Genomic DNA, 13973 nt, shown 5'->3' on the forward strand with positions numbered 1-13973 from the left:
CATTGTCTTGATTACTGTAGCTTTATAGTAAGTCTTGGAGTCAGGTAGTGTAAGTACTCCAGCTTTGTTCTTCTCATTCAGTATTGTGTTGGCTATCCTACGTCTTTTGCCTTTCCATATAAACTTTAGAATCAGTTTGTTGATGTCCGTAAAATAACTTGCTGGGATTTTTCTGGCTGAGGTTGCATTGAATCTATAGATCAAGTTGGGAAGAACTGACATCTTGACAATATTGAATATTCCTGTCCATGAACATGGACTATTTTTCCATTTACTTAGTTCTTCTTTGATTTTGTTCATTAGTGTTGTCTAGTTTTCCTCATGTAGGTCTTATATATATATTTTAGGTGGCTCATTTTCTAAATCCATTCTGCCAATCTCTGACTTTTGATTGGGGTATGTAATCCACTTACACTTAGTGTAATTACCGATAAATTTACACCTGCCCTTTTCTTGTTTTTATATGTCTTGCAGCTTTTGCATTCCTTTATTCCTTGATTCTTGCCTTCTGTTGTGTTAGATATTTTTGATTATGCCTTTCCAATTTCCTTTTTTTTTCTTTTCTGTTTATTTTCAGTTATTTTCTTAGCACTCACCTTAGGATTACAATTAGCTCTTAAAAGAGCCTCATTTAGATTAATACTAGTTTAATCGAAGTATACAAAACCTTTCCTCCAGTATATCTGCATTGCCTTCTCCCTCTTTTGTACTATTACTGTCATCAAATTATACTTTTATATGCACTATATGCTTATCAACCTATTTTTATAATTATCGCTTTATGCAAGTGTCTTAAAACTGGTCAAGAAAAGTGTTATATTTAAAGAGTTATATTTATTCTCATAATACCCATTTAATTAACTTTTTCTGGTGCTTTTTATTTCTTTGTGTGGATTCAAGTTACCCTATAATGTCATTCATTTCGGCCTGAAGGATTTCCTTTAGTATTTCTCATAGGGCAGGTCTGCTAGCAACAAATTCTCTCATATCTGTTTTACGGTTTTGGATTGTTTGTTTTTAAATCTGGAGGTGTCTTAATTTCTCCTTCATTTTTCAAGGAGAATTTAGCTGGTTATAGAATTCTTGGTTGACCATGTATTTCTTTCAGCACTTCGAAGGTGGTCATCTCACTGTCTTCCATCTTTTCTGATGAGACATAACCATCTGTTGTTACCCTCTTCATGGTCGTATTTTAGGCTACAACTTCCTCCACTCAGTTTTAGTTGCCTCTTTACTTTCATCTGCTTTCTTTCTTCCAAAATCCATTGAAGACTCTTGCTACTTGCTCTGTGAGCTTACTCTTTTTTTTTTTTTTTTGCAGTACGCGGGCCTCTCACTGTTGTGGCCTCTCCCATTGTGGAGCACAGGCACCAGACGCACAGGCTCAGCGACCATGGCTCACAGGCCCAGCCGCTCCGCGGCATGTGGGATCCTCGCGGACCGGGGCACGAACCCGTGTCACCTGCATCGGCAGGCGGACTCTCAACCACTGCGCCACCAGGGAAGCCCCGAGCTTATTCTTTTTAAAATTTTTTCTCACCAGGGTCTTAGGAGGAAGGGGAAGCTAGTGTATGAGTTCAATCTACTACTTAAACCAGATATTCTCTATCTTGCTATAGAAGGTCTAATCTAAGCCTGTGGTGTCCCAGGAGCTACACACCTGCATATGTTTTAAGTCATCCAAGCTTGTCACCCAAGTATTTGAAATATGTTTCACAGGATGGCTTTTTCTTTGAGAAGTAGTTCAGGAATCTAAGAGGTGTAAAATCTTGTTATCCTTCCCAGTCTGTAAATGGGATAGTAAAGTGAATAGTAAACTCTGCTTCATCTAGTAGTTTAAGCTTTTCATGTTGAACTAGCTGCAATTTATTTAAAACATTCTAAACAGTGTCACAATATGTGTATTTAAAGGTGAATGTAATTATATGTCCGTAATACTTATATACTTACTAAAAGGAATATTCAGATAATAAACATCTGTTGGTTAGGAACCCTAACTATGGTCTCCAAAATGATGCGGTGTGTGGTGCTTGACTAAAAAGTGGCTGATGTGGAGGGTCTTTCTTCTTGCTGATACCACTTGCATAGCAATGCCCTGATTCCAGGTGATGTGTTTGGTTTAAAATAGAATTTTGGCAGGAACATTAGTGCCCAGGTCTCACCCAGGAACATGAGGCTTTTTCTAGGTCTGGTTGATGATGTAGGACTCCTTAATGTGTTTCAAGACATTGCGAAGATTGGCTCAGAAAAAAGCAAGGTTTGCTTGTGTGACAGGTTTTAACAGAACCCAGGAGACACTCTTTGACAATAACCTATAGAATATGTGCTGTTAGGTAAATGCAGATTGCTTACCTAATGCAGTAGTTCTCAAAGCATCAGCATCACTGGACACTAGTTAAAAATGCAGATTCTCAGCCCCACTCAGACCTACTGAGTGGACATTCTGGGGGGTGAGGCCTAGCAGTCTGGGTTTTTAAGAAAGCCCTCCAAGTGATTCTGATGAGTGTTGAATTAGGAATTGTTGACCTCCTTATGAGTTTAGAAGTATCTGTGGTGGTGACGTTCACGTGAGGTTGGTTCAACCCTGTAGGAATAACCAGCCAGATGTGGTTGTTTGTGGGAAAAGGCTAGGGAGTATGGAAACCTTGCTTGTGAAAACCAGCTTCACCTATTGTTAATATCTTACCTATCTGCTTTATCATAATGTGTTTTCTGAAGAATCTGAAACAAACAGCATATTTCTTTAAATGATGAAATGGTGAGAATCCTACTGTAGTATTGTTTTTCCCTGATCTGTGATGAGTCTCCTGAGAGACAGGGACCCTGCCTAAGGTGTATTTAAGGTGTGAGATCACAGAAGCCAGTGAAGTTCATAGCAAACTGCCAGACATATCGTATATTCAAAGCAGTCCTTAGTTCTTTCCCTGAGGACTTACATAGCTAGAAAGGCTGGAGGGATTTAAAAAAGAAAAGGTGTTTTTTAAATGTTGCCTGCCTGCCCTCTGGAAGTGATTTGAGGAGAAAGGGGATTTTATATAGTTCTGGGGGTTTGGGTTTTTTTGTTGTTGTTTTTGGATTTTTTTGTTTTGTTTTTTTGAGGTTGCAGATTCAGAGGTGAGGACTTACAGTTTAAAAGTAACCTGGTTTTGTTTTGTTTTACTACATAAAGAGTCATAAGGAGTGCTTTAATTCTTTTAAGAACAAAATACTACTGTGGTATTAGGAAGCTATGTTTTATAGCATCCAGGCCACTAGATAAATCTTCAGTCAGCCCTTCATGATAAGGGGATGTGAATAAACTGTGTAATTGGTATTAGGGAAGGCATCCCAAAGGAGAGAAAATTTGGGCTGAGGGTTGAATTTATTGTCATCATGTGTATTTGGCTGAAGAAAAACAGCTACACCCCTCAGGGAATTAGAAGAAATACAAATTTGTCAGGTTGAAAATAGGTGAGCAGTTGGAGATATAACTGTGATCAGGAAAGCTAATAAGATAGTGAGAATGCCATTCCTTTTATTTGCGTAGTGGTACTGTCATGTAATTGATAGGCTTTTAGCGATAATCTTGAGATAAGTAAAGCACTATTACTATGCCTCCTTTACAGATTAAAAAGCTGAGGTTCGAAGAGATTAAATGATGGTGGTGTGGTGGCAGCTACTTTTTATTGAATGTATATTCATGTATTTGTTCAACAAATCTTTGAGCACCTACTAGTGACAGGCCCTTTTCTGGGCTTTTGAGGCATGACAGTTGACAAAGCAGACAAAAATCTGTGTCTTCATTGGGTAGAGAAAGGCAGATGATAAACAGGATAAGTAAGTAAATTATGTAATGTGCTATTCATAAGTCCTGAAGAGAAAAGTGGAACAGGGAAGGGGAGCTGGTTTAAATTGTAAATAGGGTGACTAGAAGGGTTTCGAAGAGAAGGGTGACATGAAGTTAACAGGATCAGTCTGGCCGCTGTCTTGAGAACAGGCTGAGTTATGGATCAGGCATGGGGTTAGACCTGTGTACTGGCTCTCAGGTAACCTTTATAACTACTGCAGAGCAGATCGTGAGTCTCAGAGATGTTAGTACGTGTGCTTAAGATCACAGAGCCGGTCAGTGCCGACGACTCTATTGAAAATATGTTTAGATTTTATAACGTTATGTTCAGACCAGCTGCATTTCTTTTTCTGTTGGGAGGGAGGAAGCTAAAATGTGTTAAACCTAAAAGGGGCTGTGTTCTTGATATTTGTCTTTGGTACAGCAGTGAATGAAGATTTGGAATGAAGAATCAGCAGATTGCCTGCAAAGAGCAAAACAAATCTGAAAATTTTGCTGTGGAAAGGAGATCTGAAGAGTTTCTTGAAAGTGAAGAATTTATAAATGGTACAGAATCCAGCGTAGCCAGCTTACAATGCATAGTGTAGCTGACTAACAGTGACGTTCCTTTTATTTAGTGTGAGGTCTTTCTTAATTGTTGAGAAGCTGTATGTGTAGTGGTTAAGAGCACTAACTCTGGAGCTAAACTGTGTAAATTCAAATCCCAGCTCAAATCCCAATTCAAATAATAGATGTGACTTCAGGCAAATTATTTGGTTTCTCTTTGCCTTAGTTTCCTAATCTGTAAAATAGAAATAATGTACAAACTAAACATGTTCTTACCATATATGATCCAGCAGTCATGCTCCTTGGTGTTTACCCAAAGGAGCTGTAAAACCTATGTTCACACAAAAACCTGCGCACAGATGTTCCAAAACTTGGAAGCAACCAAGTTCGTCAGTAGGTTAGTGAATAAACTGTGTTACATCTAGAGAATGGAATATTATTCAGCACTAAAAAGAAATGAGCTATCAAGCCATGAAAAGACATGGAGAACCTTACTTGCATATTACTAAGTGAAAGTACCCAATATGAAAAGGCTACATAATGTATGATTCCAACTGTATTATCAATACATTCTGGAAAAGCCAAAATACGGAGACAATAAAAAGATCAGTGGTTGCTGGGGTGGGGTAGGGAGCATAACTAAGTGGAGCATAGAGGATTTTTAGGGTAGTGAAAATATTCTGTATGATACTATAATGGTGGATACATGCCATGCATTTGTCCAGTTCCACAGTGTCTAATACCAAGAGTGAACCCTAAGGTAAACTATGGACTCTGGGTGATTATGATGTGTCAATGTAGGTTCATCTATTGCAACAGATGTACCACTTTGGTGGGGATTGTTGATAATGGGAAAAAGGCTGTGCATGTGCGAGGTAGGGTGGGGGTTTATGGGAAATCTCCATACCTTCTACTCAGTTTTGCTATGGACCTAAAACTGCTCTAAAAAATAAAGCTATTTTTTTGTTATAAAGCAGAAACTAACACACCATTGTAAAGCAATTACACTCCAATAAAGATGTTAAAAAAAAATAAATAAAGCTGTTTTTTTTAAATGGGAATAACGGTAGTATTCACCTAATAGTGTTGTCATGGATATTATATGAATTAGGATATATAAAGCATTTGGAACAGTGCCTGACATCGAGTAAGCTTATGCGTTTTAGTTATTATTCATGAACATAAAAATATTTATATAGGTTTCATGGGTTCACTTATAGACTTGGGCTTCCATCTCTGTTTTTCCCCCTACAAACTTAAGTTTTTCAGCCTCCAATTCTTCTGTCATGGTTGCTGTGTAGAATCTAATCATATTGACTGTACTTCTTTAAGTGTGGGCAGAAGGCCTCTTACCAGAATGAGCTGGCGTGTAATAATAACAATAATAATAATAACAATAATAATAACAATTTGATAATACAAATTGTTACACCAAACTTACCAACTCAGACATTTTGAGGGTGGGCCAAGGGATTTGCATTTTCCACAAGCACCCAAGGTGATTCTGATGCAAGTTGGAGTGGTAGTGCTTTGAGAATCTAGGAAGGATTATACCACACTTCTAACTTCCCAGGCACTTCTTAATGTAATCCCCACAAATTTTCTCCCAAAAATACACATGTAGATTTTGGCAGTTCACTGTGTATCTGGAAGATGGAAGGGAAAGTAGTGACCTAAGAACTCCTCAGTCCACCTCAGAACCCAGTCTCTGGTGTGAAATGACTTTTTTATGAAGTAGAACATACTTTTTGTATCGAACTCTTACTTTGTGATGATTCTTAACAGTATGAGTCATAGTCCATGCTGTTCTAACTTTTAAGTATTAGGTACTAAATAGTGAGCGTGTGATTAATCCTAACAATTGAGTCATCTTGAGGGACTTTTGGAATAAAAGCAAATTCTAGGATAGAGTGAGCAAAATATCTGTCATAAGGAGCAGAACATGAAGTTAAGTAATATATGATGGTGCAGTGAAATGATAGGATTACTATTCAAACCCTTTTTCTCCTGAATCTACAACCAGGCACATGAAATAAATTCAGTTGTGAATGGAGATAATGTTTTTATAAATCTTCTTGAAAAGCTCAACCATTACTAACTACTGGCAGGACTGTTTTACAGATGATGAAGGGAATCCTTTACAGATTCTTATAAAAAATCACAGGAAAATGAAGTGAGTATAGACAGAAGGGAGAGAAACAAAAAGATTACAGATATTGGCTTGCAAATGAAAATAAACAAGCATTTATTGAATACCTATATGCCAGACATTGTGCTAGAAACACACACTCACACAACCTCTCATCTTCACAGCATCCTAAGAAAGTAGATATAATAATCCTCATTTTACAGAAGATAAAATTGAAGCTCAAAATGGTTCATACAGAAGGCAATGAACTGAGTCAAGATTTAAACAGAGAACTTTTGACTGTACCATATAGTTTAACTAACCTAGTTGAGCTGTATATAACTGGACAGTAAATTAATGTTTTTATGCAGAGTCAATGCACAATGAGCACTCTTGCAGAGTTCCCCTGAATTTGAGGTATTTGAAGAGGGCCAACGGAGATTTCTGCTTCCAACCAAGATGAAATAACAGAGACCAGAATCACCCTCCTGCCTGAAATAACTATAAAGCCAGGCAAAATATATAGAAAATGGGTTTTGGACATTGGAAAGCAGGCAGCTTGGAATTGTGATATCTGAGAGCAGAGAAATGTGATGAGCCTAAGGTTGCACCAGCTGCCTCTCTGGAAGCAATCTGTAGGCTGCAGTGCAGGGGTACCTAAACAGAGCCTTCTCAGAGATGTGTAGAGAGCCAGGGTGGCTAGAATTTGCAGCGTAGCGTACTGGAGAGAAGGGAGCAGTGTGAAGAGAGCCTTCAGAAACGTGCAGAGGGCCCTCAAGTCTTCGCTGGCCTAAAGTATTTGGCTGAGTACTGACCTGTGCAAATTACTCAAGACTAGGGAAAGATACAGGAAGGAGTAGACAGAACAGTTTTCAGGGCACTCAGGGGGCTGGAAATAGTTTGTGTTCCCGCCAGCCAGAGAAGAAAGGCCTCATAATACCCAGAGAAGCAGGTGGAAGCCTTAGAAAGATATGGCCTTAAGCAATGGGCTAAATTAGCCTAAAATAAAGGCAGCTCTGGAGCTGCCATACTGATTTCAAATAACCAGTCTAATGAGAAAGGAAAAAAAAGTCAGCAATTGAGACCTATTGAATAAGTAATGAGGATTTCCTTGAGGAGAAAGAAGGATTAAGTAAAACAGGATGAAAGTTTGACTGGTTGTTCAGGAAAACAGGAACGCTGTTTAATTTATAAAGCAGTGGAACTGAGGCTACTAGAGTTTAGATGAAGGCAAGTGATCAGCAACTGCGAGAAGAATGAAAAGGAATCTGCACTGGATGCTTTTGATGGCCCTACAGATACAAATAGAGCTGATTTTCTGTTTTAACTCTTAGATTTTGAATGGTCTTGAAATACTCTGTTTCTCAAACTAATGTTTATTATATATTTCAGATCTTTGAAAATTGGTAATTTAACTGTACGCATGTATAGTAACTCTTGGGTTACTAACACCTTTAAAGAAAATTTTCCATTCTTCCACTGTTTTTCCTAGGTTAGAAGAATTACTTTTTCATATAAAGCATGTCGTGTTGTTTGGTAAAATATAGTATTTAAGCTTTACAATTATAGATAATTTACAAATAAGGAGAATATTTTATTTTACTACTTTTAAAGATGGCTTTTATAAAGTCATATTAGGATACATATGATATTCTTTAAAGGTGGACTATCTTTAATTTTGTAGATTAACTTACGTTTTAGCAATGTTAACCTGCAAAAAAGGGACAGCATTTATCACCCCCAAATGGGGGACATTAAATTGGGATTTACAGCTTATATTGGAGAAAGCTTTTTGTATTGCATCACTGCAGCCAGAAAAGTCAAAGGAAAAATCTTACAGGCTGAACTACAGGACAGAGTAAGACTGCTAGGCAAAACACACAACATATTTAAGACATGGTAAGCTATTTTTAAAAAGGATGTACAGGGACTTCCCTGGCGGTCCAGTGGTTAAGACTTGACCTTCCAATGCAGGGGGTGCAGGTTCGTTCCCTGGTCAGGGAGCTAAGATCCCATATGCCTTGAGGCCAAAAAACCAAAACATAAAGCAGAAGCTATATTGTAACAAATTCAATAAAGACTTTTAAAATGGTCCACATCAAACATAAATAAATAAAAAGATGTGCAGCATATATGATGAAGAGTTGATATTAATATAGAAAGACATCTTGCAAGTCTGTAAGAAAGGGGCAAATGTCCCAGTAGGAAAAGGGCTAAATTCTGAAGCAGGCAGTTTATTTACAAGAAATTCACTTTTTTAAAAAAGCTTCTGAAAAACTACTTTGCCTCACTTAAGAAATGCAAAGTAAAACAATAATGAGATGATTCTGTTAAAAAGGTTTAAAATGGCTGGCATTGATGAGGGCGAGAGAAAAGACTTGTCTTTTAATAAATTGTGTAAATTGGTCAGATCTTTCTGTAGGGCACAGTGGATTGGTATTCGAAGCGTGCAGGCTGTATTCATGTCCCAGCTCTACCAGTGAAAATGTGTAATCTCAAGCAAGGTTTCCCACCTGAGAAAATGGAGCTAATAATAGTATATACTGCATAGAGTGATTCTGTAAGAATGACGTGGATTTTGTAAAGTAAAGCACTTAAAATATAGATCATGGTACTTGGTACCCAAACAATTTTAGCTTCTGAAGGAGACTCAGTCTGCATATTGGAAGGAACTAATAATCAAGGTTACTGAAAAGGGCCTGTTTCTAATACACTGATTGACATCCAGACTTCTCATCAGCAATGTTGTTTGTTAAAACACAGTAGACATGACATAATATGGCTTTCAACCTACAATTCTGTAAGTAGCCAAATTATCAGCCAAGTATGAGGATAAAATAAATATTTTCAGAATGAGAGGACTTAGAAAGTTCGTCGTCCATTCACCTTTCATGAAAAAATTACATGAGGATAGAGCAAAGCCAAAGCAGAATCTGAGGAACAGTGGCCTCAACTCAGGGGTGCAATTAAAAGAAATCCTAGGTTGGTAACTGTTTAGTGGGCCTAGGAAGCTTTTCATCCACATTAGAATTAGGAACCCAAAGGGCTTGGAAAAAATATTTTTAAAAAGCAAGTAGATAGTATGATTAAGAATTTGAGGGCTTCCCTGGTGGCGCAGTGGTTGAGAGTCCGCCTGCCGATGCAGGGGACACGGGTTCGTGCCCCGGTCCGGGAAGATCCCACATGCCGCGGAGCGGCTGGACCCTTGAGCCATGGCCGCTGAGCCTGCTCATCCGGAGCCTGTGCTCCGCAACGGGAGAGGCCACGGCAGGGAGAGGCCCGCGTACCGCAAAAAAAAAAACAACAACAAAAAAACGGGGAAGTCTGTATAAGAAATACAATGTCTAAATTTACAGCAGAACAAAATCTTCCCTTGTTTTAAGCAGCTAATGAAATAAAAGATAATCCACTTGACACTGATGCTTGGAATGTTTTACTTTGAGCAGCACAGGTTTTGTGATACAAGATTGCACTTCTTTTTATATGAGTCCAAGCATAAGACTTGGTAAAAAATATTTTTAAGGTAAATATGTATGGATTATACATATGTGTATACAGATAGATATATGTATAATATCTAATACACTCAATAATTATATTGTATTTCATCTTACATATTGGAATGAGCCTATAGACTAAGCATGGGAAACTTAATTACAGATATAGCTAAAGCTTAAAAATTAAAAATCTTTTAAAAAAAGAAATGATATAGTTAGCAGAACTTGGAAGTGGAGGGGAAAGGTGAAATGGAATAATACAGATAAACTTCTTATTTTACAAGGTAAGGAGTCAAGATACTGTTTAAAGTTGATAGAAGAAGAGATGGTTAAAGGATGTTATTTAAAATTACAAAGATAATCAGAAGAATTAAAAATATAATGATGTATTAAATGGGGAAAGGTTTGGCATGGTGGGAGGTTGGTAGAGTAAATGAGCCAATTTCCTCATCTTTTATACCAGGAATTCAATAGTCTGGTGAATCATTTTAAAGATGATAAAATAATAACCAGAGGTGTACATATAGTCACTACCCCCCAGAAAAACTAAAGCCTGTGTTTACATTGTTTACTTCTGGGGAGTAAAGCTTGGTCTGGAAGATAGGAATGGAGACTTTACTTCTCCTTCTGTACCATTTATTTCACTTTAAACTTTTATATATGTTTAATTATCTGTACTGAATGTCCAGTTTTTAACCTCAAAATGTATTATAGATCATTTTTTAGCCTTTTTATTTAACCATTGTATCCTGATGTGTCTTGAGACTGCTGAAAACTGCTTGAGACTTCTGAAATATCATGGTAAGCCACATACACTGCAGACAGAGGAGCTGATTGTTTTTGTTCTAATTTTTGATGATCACACCCCACCTGAGGGATACATCTCAGCTCTGAGTACTAGGATATGAATAACTATAGAGTGTAAATAGAAAACGGCATCCAGGTCTGTGAGGTCTAGAACCATTACATATGAAAAACGGTGAGGGGAGGAACTGCTGGTGGTTAGTCTGGGAAGATGTAATTTGGGATGATCGCCAGCCAGCTTTTGATATGAGGAAGAAAGGGTTTATTTATTGTTCTGTGTAGTCTCAAAGGGCAGAAATATTTCTCACCAATGGGCAGAAATTACAGAGTGGCCACGTTATAAAGAGCTTTCTAACTACCAGAGCTGTGTGATAATGTCAGTGTTACTGTTCAAAGACATTGTGGAGAGAATGCTCTTGTGGGTTAGGATTCTAATAGAGGACTTCTGAGGTTCCTTACAACTTTGAGTTTCTGAGGGGCTAGTTAAAAAGAAAGTTTTTTAAGACAGTCCACAATCATATTAGTACTTTTTGCTACCCAAAAGAGTAAAATTAATTCGACACTCTTTAAAGCCATGGGGTTTTTCTGTTTTTTTGTTTTTGTTTGTTATTTTGGCCGCGCGGCACAGCATGTGGGATCTTGATTCCCCGACCAGGGATCGAACCCGCGCCCCCTGCATTGGAGGCAGGGAGTCTTAACCACAACACGAAAAGCCACGTTTTCAATGAGCTCTAGGTCTTGGGGATACAGACATAAATAAGACATGAATAGATCCATGAAACTCAGTCTAGTATGCCCATTTCAGCTCAACAGATGTGCAGTGAATGTGTTCCTTACACCAGACTCTCCCCTTCTTTAGAGACAGAGATGAGCTAATCATGGCTTCTCCTCTCGAGACCCCGTGGTGTGCAGGGGAGCCAGTCCGTAGTCGCATTTCATTACGTTACAGCTGAAGAGCTTAGGGTGGCATCAGGGAAACCTTCACAGAAAAAGTGACAACTGGTCCTACCTTGTTACCACATGCTGGATCACCTGGGACATGCTTATAACTCCTCATCTACAAAACAACCTGGGCTAGAACTCTGACTGCTCTAAAATTCCATGGTTCTAAAATGGTGATAAATTGTTTTTTGGTCAAAACATGTTTTGAAAGTCCAAATTTTTGAAAAGTAATATGGTAAAAATGTTTACTGTAAATCTAATCATAATGGATATTCTTTCAAATTAAGTTTTTGCTACTGAGTTTCGTGGAACAACTTGTTCCATTAGTCCATTGACTTCTTGTCTTTATGTAACATTCATTTGAAATGTTATGCCCATTATAAAATTTTGTATTAATTAGTATGATACCAGATTTGTATATAAATATTGCAGGAATTTCTTTTTCCTTTCATGTTAGAGCACCTTTATGATTTTAATTCTTGTATTTCTTTTGAAGGGAGACAGTTTCATTGAATAGGACTTTAGATTAAAAATTTTATACCTATTGAGCATATAAAACTTGATTTTAGAAATAAAATTTTAGTGAATTTGAAATTCTTGGAGGACCCCTGAAATTTGTGAAGTGATTTTTCTCACAAAAATAAATGCTCTAGGGAAAAATATTAAGGCTGTATTAATTACCACTGTTAATTTATTGGTGCAAAAAATTTCAACAGATTTTTAGAGCATTTAAAAAAAATACATAACCATATAAAAATTATAGTTTGACCCCCCAGTCATTGATGCCCAAACAATAAGCATGCTTTTTCAAAGAAAAATATTAAAATCATTATTTAGAAAAAAACTTTAACATTGTGTGTGACTTTCTGTTGTGTCACAGTCAACTCTCCCCTTCTAGAACATTCCAAGCTTCTAATCATGGCTTGGTCCTTCCGGTGACCAGCGCCATCCAGGGGCCATCCAGTAGCCCACCTAGAGTTAAAGTTGCCTCATTAGAATTGGAACAAAAGAGGCTCCTTGGGCTCCTATCACTTAGGAATTTACGATGGTCTAGTTGCTCTGTGTCAGGAACCAGGGAACAAAGGTCAATGTGTTTTCCTTATTTCACAATCCGACACATAATAGGGGCTTCAGAAAGGTGGCAGTTTTTGCTTTTTGACACATAAAAAGATTTGCTTAACTTTCCTCAGTGGAGAAACCATAGGAACACAGTGATCACTTAGCCATATAGCTTAGCATGAGCTAGATGAAGACTGTTAACTGTAAAGTCATAAACTCAGTAAACTCTTTTTTTTTTTTACATCTTTATTGGAGTATAATTGCTTTACAATGGTGTGTTAGTTTCTGCTTTATAACAAAGTGAATCAGTTATACATATACATATGTTCCCATATCTCCCTCCCACCCTCCCTATCCCACCCCTCCAGGCGGTCACAAAACACCAAGCTGATCACCCTGTGCTATGCGGCTGCTTCCCACTAGCTATCTACGTTACTTTTAGTAAAGAATGAGGGCTTCTGTTTAATTGCCTAGTGTACTGTCATGTCCACAATAAATGTTACTCCTTGAACCCAGTTCAAGTACAAATTCCTTCTTCAAGCCTTGCACCTGCCCTCAAATTGGACAGCCCTCTTGCTTGTCCAGGACTGCCATGTGACACTTAGCACATATTAGCATTTTTTGTGTCTACATCTTATCTTCCCAACAGTCTATAAATGTATAGAAAGAGTATGTCTTATTTTTCTCTGTAATGTCCTTACTGTCTAGCACAGCACTGTCCAGTAGAATATCATGTGAGCCACATATTCAAATTTAGATTCTCCAGTAACAATAAAAAGAGTCAGAAAAATAATTTTTAAAATGTATTTAACCCAATATATCAAAAATATTTCAATGCCAAATAAATGTAAAAAATTAGATATTTTACATTCTTTTTTTGTACAAGTCTCCAAAATCTTGTATTTTATATCTACAACATATCTCAAATCTGTACTAGCCACATTTCAAGTGCTCAATAACGCCTTAGCTAATGACTGCTGTATTAGACAGTAGAAGTCTAGCACATTATACGTGATCAGCATATGAATATTCTATAGGCAAACCTTCAAAAAGTAATCTTTTCTCCCCCAACAGACTACCATGGCTGCGGGAGTCTTGCCTCAAAATGAACAACCATATTCTACTTTGGTGAATAACAGTGGGTATGCTGAAAACATGAAAGGTAATAGTT

General features: G+C 37.5%; 1 protein-coding gene across 3 annotated transcripts in view; it reads left to right on the forward strand.

The window, feature by feature from the left end:
• The window catches only part of PTPDC1 (protein tyrosine phosphatase domain containing 1), a 98408-nt gene that overhangs the window by 26383 nt on the left and 58052 nt on the right, over positions 1–13973 (forward strand). For 2 of the 3 annotated variants that reach the window (XM_022564565.2, XM_022564566.2), the window contains exon 2: positions 13877–13964. In XM_022564565.2, coding sequence (XP_022420273.2) covers positions 13883–13964 — 82 coding nt within the window. In that variant the 5' untranslated portion in view covers positions 13877–13882. Of the gene's footprint in view, positions 1–1321; positions 4373–13876; positions 13965–13973 lie in introns of all 3 variants that reach the window. The other variant, XM_089912995.1, reaches the window with a different exon arrangement.

The sequence above is a fragment of the Delphinapterus leucas genome, chromosome 6, assembly GCF_059928025.1.
Source record: "Delphinapterus leucas isolate spDelLeu-1000000601 "Yukka" chromosome 6, BTC_Dleu_Yukka2, whole genome shotgun sequence".
NCBI classification, from domain to species: Eukaryota; Metazoa; Chordata; class Mammalia; order Artiodactyla; family Monodontidae; genus Delphinapterus; species Delphinapterus leucas.